This window comes from Schistocerca americana, chromosome 3, assembly GCF_021461395.2.
Source record: "Schistocerca americana isolate TAMUIC-IGC-003095 chromosome 3, iqSchAmer2.1, whole genome shotgun sequence".
NCBI lineage: Eukaryota > Metazoa > Arthropoda > Insecta > Orthoptera > Acrididae > Schistocerca > Schistocerca americana.
In genome coordinates, this window is record NC_060121.1 from 761,465,143 (window position 1) to 761,483,438 (window position 18,296).

At 40.3% G+C, this 18,296-nt stretch overlaps 2 protein-coding genes across 2 annotated transcripts in view; both read left to right on the forward strand.

Annotated features, from left to right (window-relative positions):
* The window catches only part of LOC124607299 (protein yellow-like), a 39,737-nt gene extending 38,780 nt beyond the window's left edge, over window positions 1-957 (forward strand). The window contains exon 6 of the mRNA XM_047139591.1: window positions 480-957. Coding sequence (XP_046995547.1) covers window positions 480-800 — 321 coding nt within the window. The 3' untranslated portion in view covers window positions 801-957. The remainder of the gene's footprint in view (window positions 1-479) is intronic.
* Window positions 958-13,379: 12,422 nt separating this feature from the next.
* LOC124607252 (protein yellow-like) overlaps window positions 13,380-18,296 on the forward strand; it is a 71,589-nt gene continuing 66,672 nt past the window's right edge. The window contains exon 1 of the mRNA XM_047139526.1: window positions 13,380-13,422. The gene's annotated coding sequence lies outside the window, so the exon portion shown is untranslated. The remainder of the gene's footprint in view (window positions 13,423-18,296) is intronic.

Below are 18,296 nucleotides of genomic sequence, written 5' to 3' on the forward strand. Positions count from 1 at the left end.
CATGAATGAATAATTTTGGATTCATTATTGTAACTGGACCAAGTTTCTGTCCTGTTACTCTTATTTGTTGCATTTTTACAAGGTAATTCCTTCGAAACATCTTTTGCTATATGAACGTTTAGGTTTATTTTCTGACAGCTTCTTTTTACCTGCCATTTGAGTGAATTCGTTTTTCTAGGCACACAAAAATGTTTGCCTTAATAATGTTAACTGTTTTCATTGATGCTGCCGTACTTATGCTAAATTTTAATTATTTCATTTCATTGTTAGTAATGACCTTTGTTATTTCGAAAACGGAGATGTAGTGTTGCATACTTTACCTTTCATGTTATTCCCCATCATTTGGGTCGTGGAACGACCAGGTAAAATGACTACATATCTACTCCTGGGGATTTTGTATCTTCCATATCGGATTCCTCTGCTTTACTGAAAGTTTGGGTCATTATGACATACAAATTAAGCCGACTGATCTGTTTCAGATGACACTACCTGGAGAGCTGTCGGGAATGAGCGGCCCGCTGATGGTGGATCCCAAGGGCGAGCTGCTGTTCTTCCCCATACAAGACGACTATGCCATCTACTGCTGGAACACCAGCAAGCCACACGAACCTCAGAATTTCCGTTTGCTCATTAAAGATAAACACCGCATGAAGTATGTCTCCAACATACAGATAGACCCTACGAGTGGGCGACTGTGGATGCTGACCAACCGTTTTCCTTCGTTTGCAACAAATACCGTCGACTATTCAGATGTTATTTACTATATTATGTACATTAGCATAAAAGGAATAGTATGTTAGGCTTCCGCACTACACAGCTCAGATCCCTGGTTAGTCAGTCTTGATGTCACGATAGTTTATGAAATACATAATTGTACACAATATAAAAATTATACCATGAAGCAGTTTTACACTGTTTCATTTTGGAAGTATAAATAAAAAAAGCCTTCAGTGACAACTTTTCGTGTTTTGTGAAGTACATGATGCAGTCCGAGTCCTATGGGTCCTTCAGGTGTAATTTGTTTTAATAAAGGCTTCCTTTTTTTCTCTTGAATGAGGTGACATGCATATTGCTGTCATAAAAAGGTTTGATGTTAGGTTATAATTTTCGTAAGTCAAACTCGGGAAAAACGTGCTAAATAGCGGAAAAGATGAACAGTCTAAATTTACAACATAATCCAAGAAAAGAGTTTTTAAGTTTTAGTGGCATCATACATTCTTTTCTTCATCCTGTTCGTACATGTCACTTCACTCAAGAGGTACATTTGCGTACACTTGTTAGTAAACCCTACACAGATGTTTTTGGGCTTGGTGTGATGAAAGATGAATTTATTTGTAGTGATAAATATCTTATTATTAAACAATTGACATATTCAGGTAATAACTTTAGACAGGACTTTGAAATTACTGAAAGAACTGCGGCTTGCGAAATCTGTTTGTTCATTTAGCATAGATTCTGGTTTTTTGTGTTTTGATTTTGTGGAGGTATATATCCAGTTTTTCTAACAGACTTAGGACGTCATTATATAGTACTACTAACCTGTTTGCTGAATTTTGGATGACATGTTTCGTCTCCAACATATGTTGTGCAATAACTGATTTTTCGAAGTGGTTGAGGCTGAAAGCATTTACGTGTTCTTGAGAACGGAATTTGAAGTGTCTGCCTGTTTTCTCTACATATGAAATGCAGGACAGCTGGGACAAGATACTTTGCACATTCCACTGTTGTTGTATGTTTGTTTACTTCGTTCTATGTTATGGACGAGTAACTTTCCTAACTTACTATTAACTGAGGATGCAACTGTTATATTATTTTTTTGAAGTGGTTAGGGTTTTGTGATTTGGGGCCCAGGTACGGGATGCAGACAAATGTTTCTATTCTTTCACAGTGTGGTAATTCGTTGTCTTACTTTTGTGTATTTGTCTGTCTGACTTCTCAAGTGTTTTGGCTGTGTAGCCATTACTTATTGCAATCCTCTTTATTGTATCTATCTCGTTCTTGAGGGTGTTTTCTTCTACATCAAGAGAGTGTACGCTGTGTAGCATGGATCTAAATTCAGCATGTTTCTATGTGGTGGGATGGCGTGATGAGTTCTCCAGTATTATGTCTGTAAATGTGTGTTTCCTGTGTATGCTGTATTTATGCTGCAGAGTGAAAAATCTCATTCTGGAAACATCCCCCACGCTGTGGCTAAGCCATGTCTCCGCAATATTCTTTCTTTCAGGAGTGCTAGTTCTGCAACGTTCGTAGGAGAGCTACTCTAGAGTTTAGAAGGTAGGAGACGAGGTACTGGCAGAACTAAAGCTATGAGGACGCAGTGTGAGTCGTGCTTGGGTAGCTCAGTTGGTAGAGCACTTGCCCGAGAAAAGCAAAGGTCCCGAGTTCGAGTCTCAGTCCGGCACACAGTTTTAATATGCCAGGAAGTTTCACATCAGCGCACACTCCGCTGCAGAGTGAAAATCTCATTCTGCAATGTCTTAAACTGCTTATGATGGAACGATACAGGAATACTCTCTTGTGATTGATAGACTGTTCGATATGGTCTTCCTGTAATACAATTGACGGAACTTTATCGAAGTCTGTGAAAGTGACTTTGACCACTGAGCACCTGCTTCAATGGAGTGATATATGTATTTGCAATATGCTCGATGGCAACAAGGAGACAGTATTTGTTTTCCAATGTATCAAAAAAGAGAGACAAAGTAATACTTTATAGTAAGTTCTATTACAAGGAGTGGTATAATCCATTAAAATCTGAATGCAGATAGTTCTCTCAAAAGTACAGCTATTTTGCTCTTAAAACAAATAGAATTCGGCGGTGTCTACTTTAATGGAATCATGACAGTTTTTATCATCATGACTGCCTGTTTAGAAATATGTGTTACTGCAAGTCCTGTATTATTTCATACTTCACAACCTCTAATTATAAAGTAATTAACACTTGAACCGTAGCTTCTTGTGACACATAGAAATAGTAGTGTTTTTCATTACATGTGAAACAGGGTGTGATGATCAAATTGCTTACGAAAGTAGAACGCATGCATCTCCTACTACTGCGAATGATTGTCTCCTAGTTGATAGAAACTTTACAGGCAGGTCGGCAGAGGAGAGTTTTGGAGCAAAGGTGTCAAATACAAGCACAAATACAGTATTTGTATTCGATGTATTGGAAGAGAGAGAGAGAGCGAGAGATGTGGTGAAAACTTATAGGAGGTTCTATTATAAGACAGGTTCTAACGATTTGTTTCGTATATGCCAGTGTGATATACCATAGCAATGGTAAAACGTGACCCTCCATAGTGTACGAAACAGCAACATCCTCTTGAATTACAGCTCGTTGTTGTCGCACGGTAAATGATTATGTTTATTTCGACTCGTAAGCAAATGGTATGAAAGGTTGTATTTTGTAATTTTATTTCGCTTGTCTCAAGTGTTTGTAATACACACGTGCATGACAGTTTATTTACAGACACTGATTTGTACGTGAGGGATGCTTTCAGGTCGTGTAATGTGTCCTTGAAGCTGAAAAAAATTGGCTAGGATACATTTTTTTTCTTTAGAGTTTAAATTTTCTCTTTTCCTTTACTCCGATGATGGTTTCGAAATAACGAGGACATTCTGCTGTCATCTTGGTAGTTCTCGCACCAAAATAATGTAAACTTTTTTCTCCGATTTCATGCTGGGTGAACATGTATAGGGGCTGTATAGCCCATCCTCTGCAGTCTGATCATCTGTAATAGGCGGCGGTGTTGTAGTTTTCTTTTCCACTTCACTGGACGCGGCAAAATAATGGGGTTTGAATTGAATCCTGCAGTCTACCGTAAGATCTATGCCGAATTTGACTATAAAACTAAAAGAATATGGACTCCACCTACTTTCGCCCTAAGAGGACATTTATTATCGTTTCGATTGCGTTTCCTTTTTAATAGATGCTCGATTATAAGGGATGTGTTAACGTTAAATACATTTGTTACAGTGAAATGTCTTCCTCGCTGAACGGTGGTCCTATTGGAGGAACTGAGGGTGTGCTTATTCTGTCTGTTTGCCGACACAGCTGCGTACTGTTCAGAGGACAGCAGGTTCGAATCATGCCTCGGGCATGGGTGTGTGTGATGTCCTTAGGTTAGTTAGGTTCAAGTAGTTCTAAGTTCTAGGGGACTGATGACCTCAGAAGGTAAGTCCCATAGTGCTCAGAGCCATTTGAACCATTTTTGGTAACGATACACTAAGAACGAGGACGGAGGAAAGCTACGGTAGAATGTTTACTGTCTTGCTTATCAGCTAATACTTCTAAGAGTTTAAATGAAAAAACAGATTTCTACTATACTTATACTGACAGGAGCATATTACCTGTGACACACTGAAGAAATGGTATCTTTAGACGTGGGATGTATAAACGGCATGATGTACCCACTATACACGTGATACCTATAAGATTTGAACTTAGGTAAGTTATCGTTGACCCACTATAGCAGTCAAACACTAAACCTGTGTCTAGTAAACCAGTGCGGAGATGTGACCTAGGTTTGATGTCAAAACGTAAGTCAAAGTCTTCTTCTCTATCTGTAAAAATGGTTGCATTATCAGTGGAGTATCGAAATATCCACAGCCATAACCCTCAAAAATTGATTCATATTCATGGTCTCTGGTGTCAAAAATATAAAGAACATACGCGATAAGATTAGTACTACTACTCGTTTGCAATTTGTTCAACAGTTTCTCACGGCAGTTAAAAAAATAGTTCATTAAATAGTATAGTTCGACAAAGCGCAAGCGAAGAGTCGGGAGGGTTCGCAGAAACGAGTTTTTGGTCTGTGTAATGTAAAATATACTGAATAGGAGCCGAAAATGAGCCCCTATCGTAACCGCTGAGGTGAAGTGCAACAATAATGCTGAAGGTTCATTTGCTGGCGCCACTCAGTGAACATGTTATTGTTGCAGTCTTCTGTCCAAAGACTGGTTTGATGCATCTCTCCATGCTACTCTATCCTGTGCAAGCCTCTTTACCTCCGAGTAACTACTGCAACCCATATCCTCTGAATCTGCTTGCTATATTCATCTCTCGGTCTCTCTCTACGGTTTTTACCCCCACACTTCCCTCCAGTAGTAAATTGGTGATCCCTTGATGCCTCGGTATGTGTCCTAACAACCGATCCCTTCTTTTAATCAGGTTGCACCAAACTTCTTCACAGTTTTATTCAGTACCTCCTCATTAGTTGCGTAATCCACCCATCTAATCTTGAGCATTCTTCTGTAGCACCACATTTCAAAAGCTTCTATCCTCTTGCTGTCTTAACTGTTTATCGTCCCTGTTTCACTTCCATACATAGCTACACTTCTTACAAATACTTACAGGAAGGATTTCCCGACACTTAGATCTATAACCGATGTTAATAAATTTCTCTTCATCAGAAATGCTTTTCTTGTCAATAGCCAGTCTACATTTTATATCCTCGCTACTTCGACTATCATCAATTATTTTGCTTCACAAAAAGCAAAACTGATTCACTACTTTACAGATTGAATCATATCGGGGATTGGCTACAACCCTGTCTCATTCCCTTCTCAGCAGCTGTTTTCCTACCGTGGCCTTCGACTCTTCTAACTGCCATCTGGTTTCTGTACAAACTGTCGATAGCCTTTCGCTCCCTGAATTTTATACCTGCCACCTTCAGAAATTGAATGACAGTAGTCCAGTTAACATTGTCAAAAGCTTTCTCTGAGTCTACAAATGCTATAAACGTAGGTTTGTCTTTCCTTAACCTATCTTCTAAGATAAGTCGTAGGGTTAGTATTGACTAGCGTGTTCCTACATTTCTCCGGAATCCAAACTGATTCTCCCCTAGGTCGACCCCTACCAGTTCCACCATTCTTTTGTAAAGGATTTGTGTAAGTATTTTGCAGCCGTCACTTATTAAACTGGTAGTTCGGCATATTTCACACCTGTGAGCACTTGCTTTATTTGGAATTGGGATTATTATATTGTTCTTCGAATCTGAGGGTATTTTGCCTCTCTCATATACCTTGCTCACCAGATGGAAGAGTTTTGTCATAGTTGGCTCTCCCAACGCTACCCGTAGCTCTAATGGGATGCTGTATACTTTGGGGGCCTTGTTTCGACTCTGTCAAATTCTTCACGCAGTATCACATTTCCCTTCTCATCTCCCTCTACGCCCTCTTCACTTTCCATAATATTGCCCTCAAGTATATCTCTCTTGTAGGACTCACTATATACTCTTTCCACCTTTCTGCTTTGCCTTCTTTGCTTAAGACTGCTTTTGTTTCTGAGCTCTTGTTATTCACACACGTGAGTCTCTTTTCTGCAACGATCTCTTTAATTTTCCTGTTGGCAGTATCAAACACACATGCTTCTACATCTTTATATTTGTCCTCTAGCCATTCCTGCTTATCCATTTAGAGCTCCCTGTCGATCTACATTTTTAGACGTTTGCATTCCCTTTCCTCTGCTTCATTTATTGCATTTTTATATTTTCTCCTTTCATCGATTAAATTCTGTATCTCTAATGTTACCCAAGGATGTCTACTAGCCCTCGTTCCTTTACCTACTTGATCTTCTGGTGCCTTCACTAATTCATCTGTCAAAGCTATCCATTCTTCTCCTACAGTAGTTCTTCTCCCTGTTCTTGTCAATCGTTCCCTAGTGCTCCCTATGCGACTCTCTCAAAACTCTGGTTCTCTCAGTTTATGCAGGTTCCAATTCCTAAAATTGCAGTCTTTCAGCAGTTTATTCAGGTTTATCTGCAGTTCACAACCAATAAATTGTGGTCAGAGTCCACATATGCTCTTGGAAACGTCTCACAATTTAAAATCTGATTCATAAATCTCTGTGTAACCATTATATAATGAATCTGAAACCTTTCGGTGTTTCCAGATCTCTTCCACGTATACAACATTCTAACATGATTCTCAAACAAAGTGTTAGACATGATTCAGTTATGCTCTGTGCACAATTCCATCTGGCGGCTCCCTCCTTCATTCCTTTCCCCAAGTCCATATTCACCTACTACTACTCCTTCTCTTCCTTTTCCCTCATGACTATTAAATTTTCGGCTCCCTTAGCAATTTGAATAATTTCCATGACTAAAACCAGAAAAATAAAATACTTTAAAATCAAGGGTAACAATTTTGGAAACTTTTCAGTTCTTCGAAGGTTGTTCGCAATAATAAATTGAAACCCCAATAGAACTTGAAAAATGAGTGTGTACACTGAGGTTTCGAAAGTCATGGGATAGCGATATGCACATATACAGATGGCTGTCTATCACGTACACAAGGTATTAAATAGCTGTGCGTTGGCAGAGGTGTCATTGCTACTCAGCTGATTAATATGGAAAGGTTTACGATCTGATTATGGCCACACGATGGGAATTAAGAAACTTTTATGGCGAATAGGTTTTTGGAGCTAGACGCATAGAACATTCCATTTCAGAAGTCGTTACGGAATTCAGTGTTCCGAGAGTCACAGTGTCAAGAGTGCACTGATAATACCAGATTCAAGGCATTACCTGTCACCACGGACAAGGCAGCGGCCGAAGGATTTCACTTAACGACCGAGAGCATCGGTGTTTGCGTAGAGTTGTCAGTGCTGAAGACAACCAAAACTGCGTGAAATAGCCACAGAACTCAATGTGCGTCGTTCGACGAACGTATCCGTCAGCGCAATGCGGCGAAATGTGGCGTTAATGAGCTATGGGAGTTGACGTAATAAGCGAGTGCCTTTGCTAACAGCATGACATCGCCTGCAACTCCTCCACTGGGCTGAAAACCATATTGGTTGAATTACGGACGACCGGAAAACCGTGATCTGGTCAGATGAGTCCCGATTTCAGTTGTAAGACTGATGGTAGGGTTCCAGTGTGACGCAGGACACACGAAGATATGGGCCCAAGTTGACAACAAGGTACTGTGAAAGTTTGTGGAAACTTCTTTTATGTGAGCTGTATTTACGTGGATTGGACCGGATCCTCTGGTTCATCTGAGCTGATCATTGACTGGAAAAGGTTATGTTCGGCTACTTGGAGACCACTTCCAGCTGATCATGGACTTCATGTTCCCAAACAACAATGGAATTTTTATCGATGAAAATGCGCCATTTTACCACGCCACATCTATTCACAACTGGTTTGAGGTATATTCCGGAAAATTCGAGCGAATAATTTGGGCCACCCATATCACCCGACATGAATCCCATCGAACATTTGTGGGTAACAAGCGAGAGGTAAGTTTGTGCACAAAATCCTAGACCGGCCACATTTTCGTAACTACGGATGGCTGTACAGGGTGTTTCAGAAGTGATGGTCAATATTCAGGCATATGACACGAATGATCACTCGAAACAAAAAAGTCAAATAAACCAGATCTCTAAAATGCATACCTTAAGAGCTATCAGCAATTCTTGATTTTGGGTATGTGAAACAAATCTCTTCTATTGCAACATCTTTGCTTCCATTTTTTGGGAAGTTACGAGCTCTTGTTCATTAGAAGAGTTGTGCTTAAAAGTAGCGAAGATGATCAAGTGCTCATAGCTCCTAAGTTATGCATTGTAGAGCACATGTTTACTAGACATTTTTTTCTTGATTTGATCCACACTACCCCCTCCCAAAATATTGAAATCAAAGAGCTTACAGTCGAGGAGATTTGTTTCACAGTATCGAAGATCAAGAGGTGCGCGGAGTGGCCGCGCGGTTTGAGGCGCCATTTCACGGATTGCGCGGCCCCTCCCGCCGGAGGTTCGAGTCGTCCCTCGGGCATGGGTGTGCGTGTTGTTCTTAGCATAAGTTAGTTTAAGTAGTGTGTAAGTCTAGGGACCGATGAAAAATGGCTCTGAGCACTATGCGACTTAACTTCCGAGGTTATCAGTCTCCTAGAACTGAGAACTAATTAAACCTAACTAACTTAAGGACATCACACACATACATTCCCGAGGCAGGATTCGAACCTGCGACCGTAGCGGTCGCTCGGCGCCAGACTGCAGCGCCTAGAACCGCACGGCCACTCTGGCCGGCTAGGGACCGATGACCTCAGCCGTTCGGTCCCCGAGGAACACATTTTTGAAGATCAAGAATTGGTCATAGCTCTTAAGGTATGCGCTTTAAAGCCAAGGTTTCCTTCACTTTTTTGATTCGAATGATCATTCCTGTAATACCCTTGAATATTAACCATTAGCTCTGAAACGCCCTGTACAGACAGCATGGCTCAGCATTTCTGAAGTAAGCTTCCAATGGCTTATTGAGTCCGTGCCTCGCTGAGTTGCTGCACTACGCCGGGAAATTGGAGTTTCCACACGATATTCGGAGCTATTCCAAGATTTTTGTCAGCTCATTGCATAAGCGGCTAGTGTTGTCAGTCGTGGCATTTCCAGTCGAGTACGCAGTACCCAACGCCGAGTCATCAGAATCAGTACAACAACGGAGCCTCGAGGTCACTATGAAGTGACACATTGATGGAGTAGTAGTAAGGCTCCGAGATGTCTATATACAGTCAATGAAGGGCAATAGAGTTTCCGACTCCACCAACTCCTGCCTGTTAGAGAACAAGCACTGTGATTCTTGTGTCTAGTCGCAACGATAAACAGTTAACATTTTCTATGTGACAGAATGTAGTGAGGAACAGGCGCTGTCTTGCACTTGTCTCCAGTTGTGAGCAAATAATCAGATTGTGTATTGTCAGGTTACTCGTCTCTAATTGCGAAAGGTGCGACGCAAAAACCTGAAGCTGCTTGAAAGGGCCACACTTCAGAGTGGTACTGTTTACTCATTGATTCGGTAAGATATGCAGCACTGTAAAACACCTCTCGAATGAGGTTACACTATCGGGAAAATAAATCGTTTTTAAACTGAATACATAAGTGATTGCATCCCTATTCACTTCCTACGAATCACTATGTACACCTACGTAATTACTCTGGAATTCGCAACTAAGTTCCTGGTAGAGGGTTCAACGAACCACCTTTAAGCCACTTGCCTACCTTTCAACTCTCGACCAGCTGACGGTGAAAACGACCATTGAATCTTTCCGCATGCACTCAGATTATTCTTATTTTATTTATTATGATGGTAATTTATCCCTATGTAGGTGGGCGCTAGCAAAATATTGTTGAACCGTATCATCTTCATCTTTGCCTAGGTGTGGTGTGTCGTCTTCCGGAGCCTTGGCTTTGCTCTACCACGATTGGTCCGTTTGCTTTTAAATTTCGGAGGGCGCTGCGTTCTGTGGAGATACCTGCTGACGACGAGAGTATCGAGTGCTGCTGCCGGAGTGAGACTGGGAGTTTAGTTTCCGGTTGTGTGGCAGCGCAATGTTGCGGGAAAGGTGGTGTAACTTCCTGTGAACGCACGTGATTGCTACGAGCGTGTGTACTCGGGTCGGCGGCAGTCGTTCTGGACGGGCTATGTGATAAGGAAGCTCGGCTTGGCAACTGTTGACGCGTCGTATCAGCGTTGCTATGGCGGAACTGGGGCGATTGACATAACTCGAGTTGGTGCTGGTTGCAACCCGTCGCCTAATACTTGTATACCTTCTGGACTAACGGTTAGAATTTCTTGACTTTATGTGTCTCACTCAATTTCTGCCAGTGTCTTCGGGTGTGTTTTGCTCTAAGGTCGTGTGCCATGGTGTTTCGCAATTTTAGTAGGCTCAGGCGTGCCCGAAATCCCCGTTCAATTATCTGCTGTTATATTGTCAAGTGTAACTATCACTAGAAAAGATTGTTAACTCGCTGTGCCGTAATAACGGAACCTAAAATATTATCTGTGGTTGAAATTTTATACTGACCCAAGTGCAATAACGATCTTGTATTTTACTGAGTGGTATTATTATTTAGTACTGGCCGTCACATCTACTAAGTCGAAGATTTACGAAGGCCAGTGGGCGTCATTGACAGTTCCTGCCTAAATAGGTTTTATATTTTTAACCATGCGTTTCAGTGTTTAGTAATTTTTATTTTGTGTTATGGAGAGTTGCTGTCATGCCCTATGTGGACGATTCGCCACGTTGAAGTTTCTAGTTCTGCTGGTCTGTGCCATATTGCTAAAGCAGGCAGTCCTAGCACAGCCGATTGTAAATTTTTCCTAGTGGTGAGGAGCACGGGCTAGTTTAAAGTGCTAACTCACTAACTTCAACCATTCTCAAATATTTATTACTGGTGATATTCAGGCCCTTCAGGCCGAGTGGCGACGTCACTACCCCTTTTGGTTATTAATTTTATATTGTTAGCTTGTTTCATAAAAAAAACTTTTGGTATATGAATTTGTCTTTTGGTCTTTACTGTTCCTTTGGACGAAGTAAATCAACTGTTTGCTTTGCATTCTTTTAGCATTATCAAAACAGTATTTGTGGTTATGTGATTGGCCCTTCTGGCCGAACAATTCAAATCATTCCTTTCAGTAACTTATTGTATTGGTCAATAATTAATCAAAAGTGTTGGGTCCTTCAGACCGTGATTATCTCCTTATGTTGTGAATGTTCAGCGGCCCTTCAGGCCTGGAGTCTAAAACAATTTTATTGTGTATTGTGATTTTATATATATATATATATATATATATATATATATATATATATATATATATATATATACCAGTGAGCAAGTGGTTTTTTTTAATGTTTAATAAAATTAAATTGTGTTTGAAACTGTAACCTGATTTGGGTCTACGCTTTCACTCCCTGCAGCCTTTGAGCTCTGTTTACCTTACGTTTTGGCTAAGTTTTCCCATACCATGACGTTTCAATTGTCACACTCCGAGGAAAAAGTTGCTGACCAGCGAGAAACGCCTTTATTTTAATGACTACCACCCAATTCGTTTATCATACCTGTGGCGCTCTCTCCATTACTTCGAGATAATGCGAAACGGGCTGTCCTTTGAAGTTTTTCCTATGTCCTCCGTCAATCCTGTCTGGTGCGGATACCACACTGCAAAGCAGTACTCCAGAAGAGGGCGGAATAATTTATTATGAGCAGTCTCTTTAGCAGACATGTTACATTCCCTGAGAGGTCTGCCAACAAACCGCATTCTTTGGTTTAATTTCGGACAACATTATGTACGTGATCGTTCGAGTTTGTTACTGTAGTTTTAAGTATTTAGTTGAGTTTCCAGCCTTCAGATTTGCGTAATTTATCGTGTAATAGAAATTTATCGGAATCCTTTTAGTACTCATGTGGATGACACTTTTTATTACTAAGAGTCAACTGCCACTTCTTAAATCAAACAGATATATTGTCTAAATCATTTCACAATTCGCTTTGATCATCTGATAACTTTATAAGCTGGTAAATCACAGCATCATTTACAATCTAACAGCGTTGCTCAGAGTGCCTTTAACACTTCCGTGAGGAACCCCAGATAGTAGTTCTGATTTCACTGGATGACTTTCCGTCATTTTTTAGGATGTGTGATCTCTGTGACAGTAAATCGCGAGTCCAGTCACACAACTGAGAAGATATTCCATAGGCGCGCAACTTAATCAGAAGACGCTTGTGAGGAACGGTGTCATAAGCCTACTGGAATTATACTCTGAAAATCTAAAAATATCGAACTTCTAAATGACCCCTGTCGATAGCACTCATTACTTGTTGAGAATTAAGAGCTGTCTATGTTTCACAAGAACGATATTTTCTGAATCCGTATTGGCTATTTGTCAATAAATGGTTTTCTTCGGAATGATTCATAATGTTCGAGGACAGTATATTTTCAAAAATCCTACTGCAAATCGACGTTAATGATATGCGTCTGTAATTCTACGGATTACTCCTATTTCCCTCCGTGGGTATTGGTGTGACTTCTGCAACTTTCTAGTCTTTGGATACTGATCTTTCTATGGGTGAGCAGTTGTATATGATTTTTAAGCACAGAGCTATTTCATCAGCTTACTCTGAAAGGAACCTGACTGACATACAATCAGGACTGGAGGCCTTCCCATTCTTAGATGTTTTAAATTACTTCCCTGTGTCGAGGACGTCTGCTACAAAGTTCCTCCTACTGGCAGTTGTTCTTGATTCTAATTCTGGAATACTTACTTCGTCGTCTCTTGTGAAGTAATTTCGTTCGATAGACACCTGCGCTAAGCAAGCCAGAAGACTATCTTTCCATTATTCCGTTCAATGTTAACTGACAGGCCTCACTTCATGATAAACACTTCGCCATCAACACCCTGACTGCGTTAGGTAGGCTGCAACTGTACTCCATCTGGTAGTAGATTCCGTGCAACGTGACGTAAATGGGTACTACTTACAGTTATAAATGAGCAGTCGATATGCTATCTTCATGTGACAAATGGGCTGGCGGATAAGTCCTGAAATAATTGTTGTAGGGGTACTGCGTGCGCAGCACTTGGGCAGCTCTAGAAGCCAAGAAGGTGTTGAGTAAGACGGGTCTGCTATCGTCGGCTGGCAAATTCTGACAAGAGGTACTAAGAAAAGCAACTTTTTATCGTGAATTCACATTGTAAGTTTAAGTAGTAGATATATTTTGTCTATATAAATCGTAGAGAAGCAAATAAGATTTTATGTCTTATAAAAATACGCTTTGGATAAAAGTCGTCTCACAAGATTCTCATTGACCACGACGCTAAGGATAGGAATTTTATTGTTTTAAATGTTTTTAAGCGCAGATTTTTGAATTCAATATAGGGTAAGGAAATATGTTCTGCGTAGTGTTCTTGTCCGCTCTGTGCCATTTAGATCGTCATCCAGTCACCGTTTATTTTTCTGATAGAAGTGAGTAGCATAGAGGAACGGCTTCGCGAAATTGTTGACTGACTAACTTACTCTGCAAAGATGTTTCTTGACTCGCTTTCGATCGTGACACTGAGCTGAGCATACGAAGGCGACGTCCATTTTTAAGAATTTGACGCATCATCCCCCTCTGGTGAGTATTATCCAATTTTTTTAAAAAATGCCATTTACTTATTATGTTCACATTTGTACTTCATACCACTGAAAATACCTATTAGGATTCTCGGAGTTCATTATGTAAAACACGGTGTTATCCGTTATAATAATGGACATTATCTAAATTAAAGTGTTGTGTGGTATTTTCGTTACCCCCCACTGTTGCCCTTAAATGAGCTTAGGAGAGATTCTGCTCGACCACTACCCCACTCCCCCTCCCCTCCCCTCATTCTGAGCCCACGTATTAAATCGGCCTCTCCAAACCACGACGAGGTGGGTGGCTTTTCTAAGAATCTTTACTATCTCCTCCGTTAACCGAACTTGATAAGCTCGTGAAATAAATGCTGCAAAACAAATTTCTTCTTCTGAAAAGGGTTCGGAATATATCCCCTGTAGATCAAAATATGTTTTCCTCTTTCGATCGATTCCTGGATGCGCACGACACAGAATGTAAATTACTGAGAGCTGAATCGGAAGACTTCTGAACCCATTCGACTAGATGAGGTAGATCCATGTAGAATATGACTAAATGATTTCTTTTGTACGAATAGTTTATTGTTCGTCGCTGATAAAACGGAATGTGTCACGTTATTCAAAAATCAACATTTGGTCACTTGGGTATTTATGATGGAATATGACAGGACTTCAGCCTGCTAGAAGCTCTCCTTCACTGCGCATACAACCTTCCACTGTCGTCCTGCACTCAGATACGCTGTTTTATCCTACAGAAAGCGAATATTAGCGCCGCTGTTGTGCATGAGGTTGCTTGTTGAACCACTACCGTTGGTACAACTCGTGACATATATCCCTGTCCACTTACCTGTGTTATCCAGAGGTATTGGTGTTAAGTGTTTATTCCGAACTCGCAAGAAGAGGGATTTATTAATTTTGTGGTAAAGTACGAAAAGAATCAAATTTATAGAATATAGAAAACATTTCTTCACAAGAGGAATGCATCATTTATTAAAAGTCGATTGCGAGGTAAGTTTAGGATATGACCCACTACCTACGGAACACATTATTTAAGGGATATTTATCTATGATTTTTTTCAGGTTCGTTTTTTATACACTTGTGATATTTTTACTTTAGATTTCATAATAACTTCGTCCTTAAACATTACGTGATAATAACATGATCGATATTCTTAGCGTTTCGCAATGAGATGATCGATATTCTTAGCGTTTCGCAATGAGTTATAATTATCAAAATGAGGTTTCCGGCAGGTAAGGACGTTCAAAGGAGAGAATATTTCCCTTCGCAGCTTTAGGTCTTTTTTTTTAACAACAAACTACAGCTATTGATATATTAAAGGGATATATTAACCGTAGTTCCGTGGGAGAGAAACACAACACTACTATGAGCCAAAATGTACTTCAAGCTCCAAAAGAAATTAATTTTTTGGAAAAACTGTGTATCCAATGTTTAAGGCGATTCATCTGTACACCACGTGTCGAGCAGTTCATATCCCGCTCACGACAGTAAGAAGACGTGCACATTTATTGTAAGGTCAGAACCACCGATGAATACGGGAAGGTACTCTTTAATAATAGTACCGCCTTACTTTCAAGAATAATGTTGATATGCGGTTAGTCTGAAGGTACGGTGCATTCACTGATAGGGGATAGAAGGCAGTGGACCTACAGAGGACAGTCTTCGTAATGCATGAGCGCACAGTCGGAGGATCACGTTTAGCACATAAATTTTCAGGTATGAAGTAGTGCAATTACATGTATGACCGTCATACAATCAATGTGCAGCACCATTTTTGCATCTGGTGGCCAAAATTGGGACTAACCCTTTTGGTGTGTAAATCGATTTTGCATTGGCGCATTAGCATATCTACCACTATTTCGCTGCTATACGATAATTACAGCCTACACTGGACCTTCATGAGTAGCTACACTTTAATTATAGCCATCCGGTAGTATGTGAGCTGTCTCCAGTGGCGACTGCCTTACTTCCATACTCAGGAGCTTCTTTAGGCGAGACGACAAGCCCTACACCGCTGTGTTTAACTTGTTCATAGACAGGCATACTTCCACAGGAAGCAGTAGAGGCAGACACACATTATTTTCGGTACTTATGCTATAGCCATATAGAGACATTTACGTGAAGAGTCTTTTGTGTTCATTAAGCAGAATATGATTTTTGGAAGAGACTTTGGTAGAAAAAATTAGATATTTTCCTACATTAATCGTGCAACAGATACTGTCTATCGCTTTCATGATTATACATCTTTTCGTAAATATTAAACAATGTTACGATAATATGTGTAGTTTCAGCCTATTAGGTCTTCGAGTTCGTAAGATATTGATACCTGAAGGCAGTAAAAAACGCTCTGAGAGAAACGGATTTAAAGTATATAAGTCCATAAAAGCAATATTTATATTACATTAATACATTCCTAAGCCATAAGCAGTATCCTGGTCATCGTCTGCATCTTCTCCGTTCCTTTTAATTGCCTGACAACTTTACGATATTTGTGATTTTATAGCTCTTCTTTGTCACTGAGACTTACATCATACATAATATACTAATTAACGCTGTTAAAAACTTTAGTCCTTGTTAATACTCCATCACACAAACAAAACTGCGTTATGGACACCGGATTTTATTGTTTCATACAATAGCAACACATTTTAGGTACTCTAGCCCAGCTAAAAAATTTTAACATCCCATTTAAGGTTTTGAGTTTTTCTGTGAAACTATTTTCTCAAAACAGTCTGTCTCTGAGAGATGTATGAACATTGGCTTAGTGGTGTTCGTAACATTCGCTAGAAATGAATGTTTTCGCTGAGACATATGTTCCACTAGCATTAATTTCTGATACCAGAACGTTCTATGAGCCGAGCTATAGCTGAGGATTTTAATTTGTTAATAGTTTGTGAAAATAGTGGCCCATGCTGCCATAATAATTCTGCATCAAGACTGTGTGTGATTTGGTGAGTCGACTCTTGCCGTCCAGCGCTCTCCTATCTCAAAGTTCCTATTTAGTTCTTTCATTCATTAATGTTCTCAGTCTTCAACGGATTCTTTTCAGCACATGTTCTACATCTGCATTTGATGGAACTCAACGATATAGATTTTCTGTAACAGCTCTATCATTATGCTTTGCTGTTACCGCCTGATAGGCCGCCAGCATAATGACGCCCAGTATCTCAACTGAACGTTCGCTAACATTCAACGCACGAGACACATTCATTTCACCAATGCCCTCATCATAGATTTTATGACAGTTGTGATCAATGGCAATACAGATGAAACACATCCTCAGCTATAGCTCGGCTCATAAAAGATTCTGGTATCAGAAATTAATGCTTCTGGAACATATGTCTCAGCGAAAACATTCATTTCTAGCGAATGTTACGAACACCATGTTCATACATCTCTCAGAGACAGACTTTTTTGAGAAAATAGTTTCACAGAAAAACTCAAAATCTTAAATGGGAGTTTAAATTTTTTTAGCTGTGCTAGAGTACCTAGTATGTGTTCCTATTGTATGAAACAATAAAATCCGGTGTCCATTACATTTTTGGCGTGATTTCCACATTCCTCAATTTTCCCTGTATCAAAGGAGGGGTCCTGAAAGTATACCTTACAGTGAAGTGTTATGACATATCTGCCAGCTGTCATCGAAAAATGTGGACTTGTGTTGGAGAATGGCGTTTGGAGAATTCGAAAGAACAATTACATTTATCAGGTAATGAAGCAACCCACTATCATTCAGAAATTAAAAAGTAGGAGACTGCAATGGGCTGGACATGTGTTTAAACTGGAAAACAACAGAATCACCAAAAATGCATTTGAAGGAACTCTCCAGGCAACAGTACCATTCGACCGGCCTTGTACAACGTTGAAAGGAGACGTAGAGAACATCGCAGCATTAGGAACTTCCGCAGGGTGGAGAGAGACTGCGAGAGACAGAAGGCGGTGGAAGCTGTTAGTTGATGTAGTGCGTGGTCTACAGGGCTTGGGACTGCTGAGGAGAAGAAGACGAATCGTGGTATTGCTGTGAAGGAATAGGTGGTGAGTTTTACGAAGTGTTGCTTTCCTTATGAATGTAATTCAAATGCGACGAGATTAACAGTTTTTAGTTTGTCTTACTGTCTGGATGAAATGGTCTTAGATAACAATCTGAACTGCTTTACCTTTTTGTGTGTGTGAAATCTTATGGGACTTAACTGCTAAGGTCATCAGTCCCTAAGCTTACACACTACTTAACCTAAATTATCCTAAGGACAAACACACACACCCAAGCCAGAGGGAGGAGTCGAACCTACGCCTGGACCAGCTGCACAGTCCATGACTGCAGCGCCCTAGACCGCTTGGCTAATCCGGCGCGGCTTTACCTGTTTGTTGGAGAGATTCATGTTCTCTACCTACTTCCAT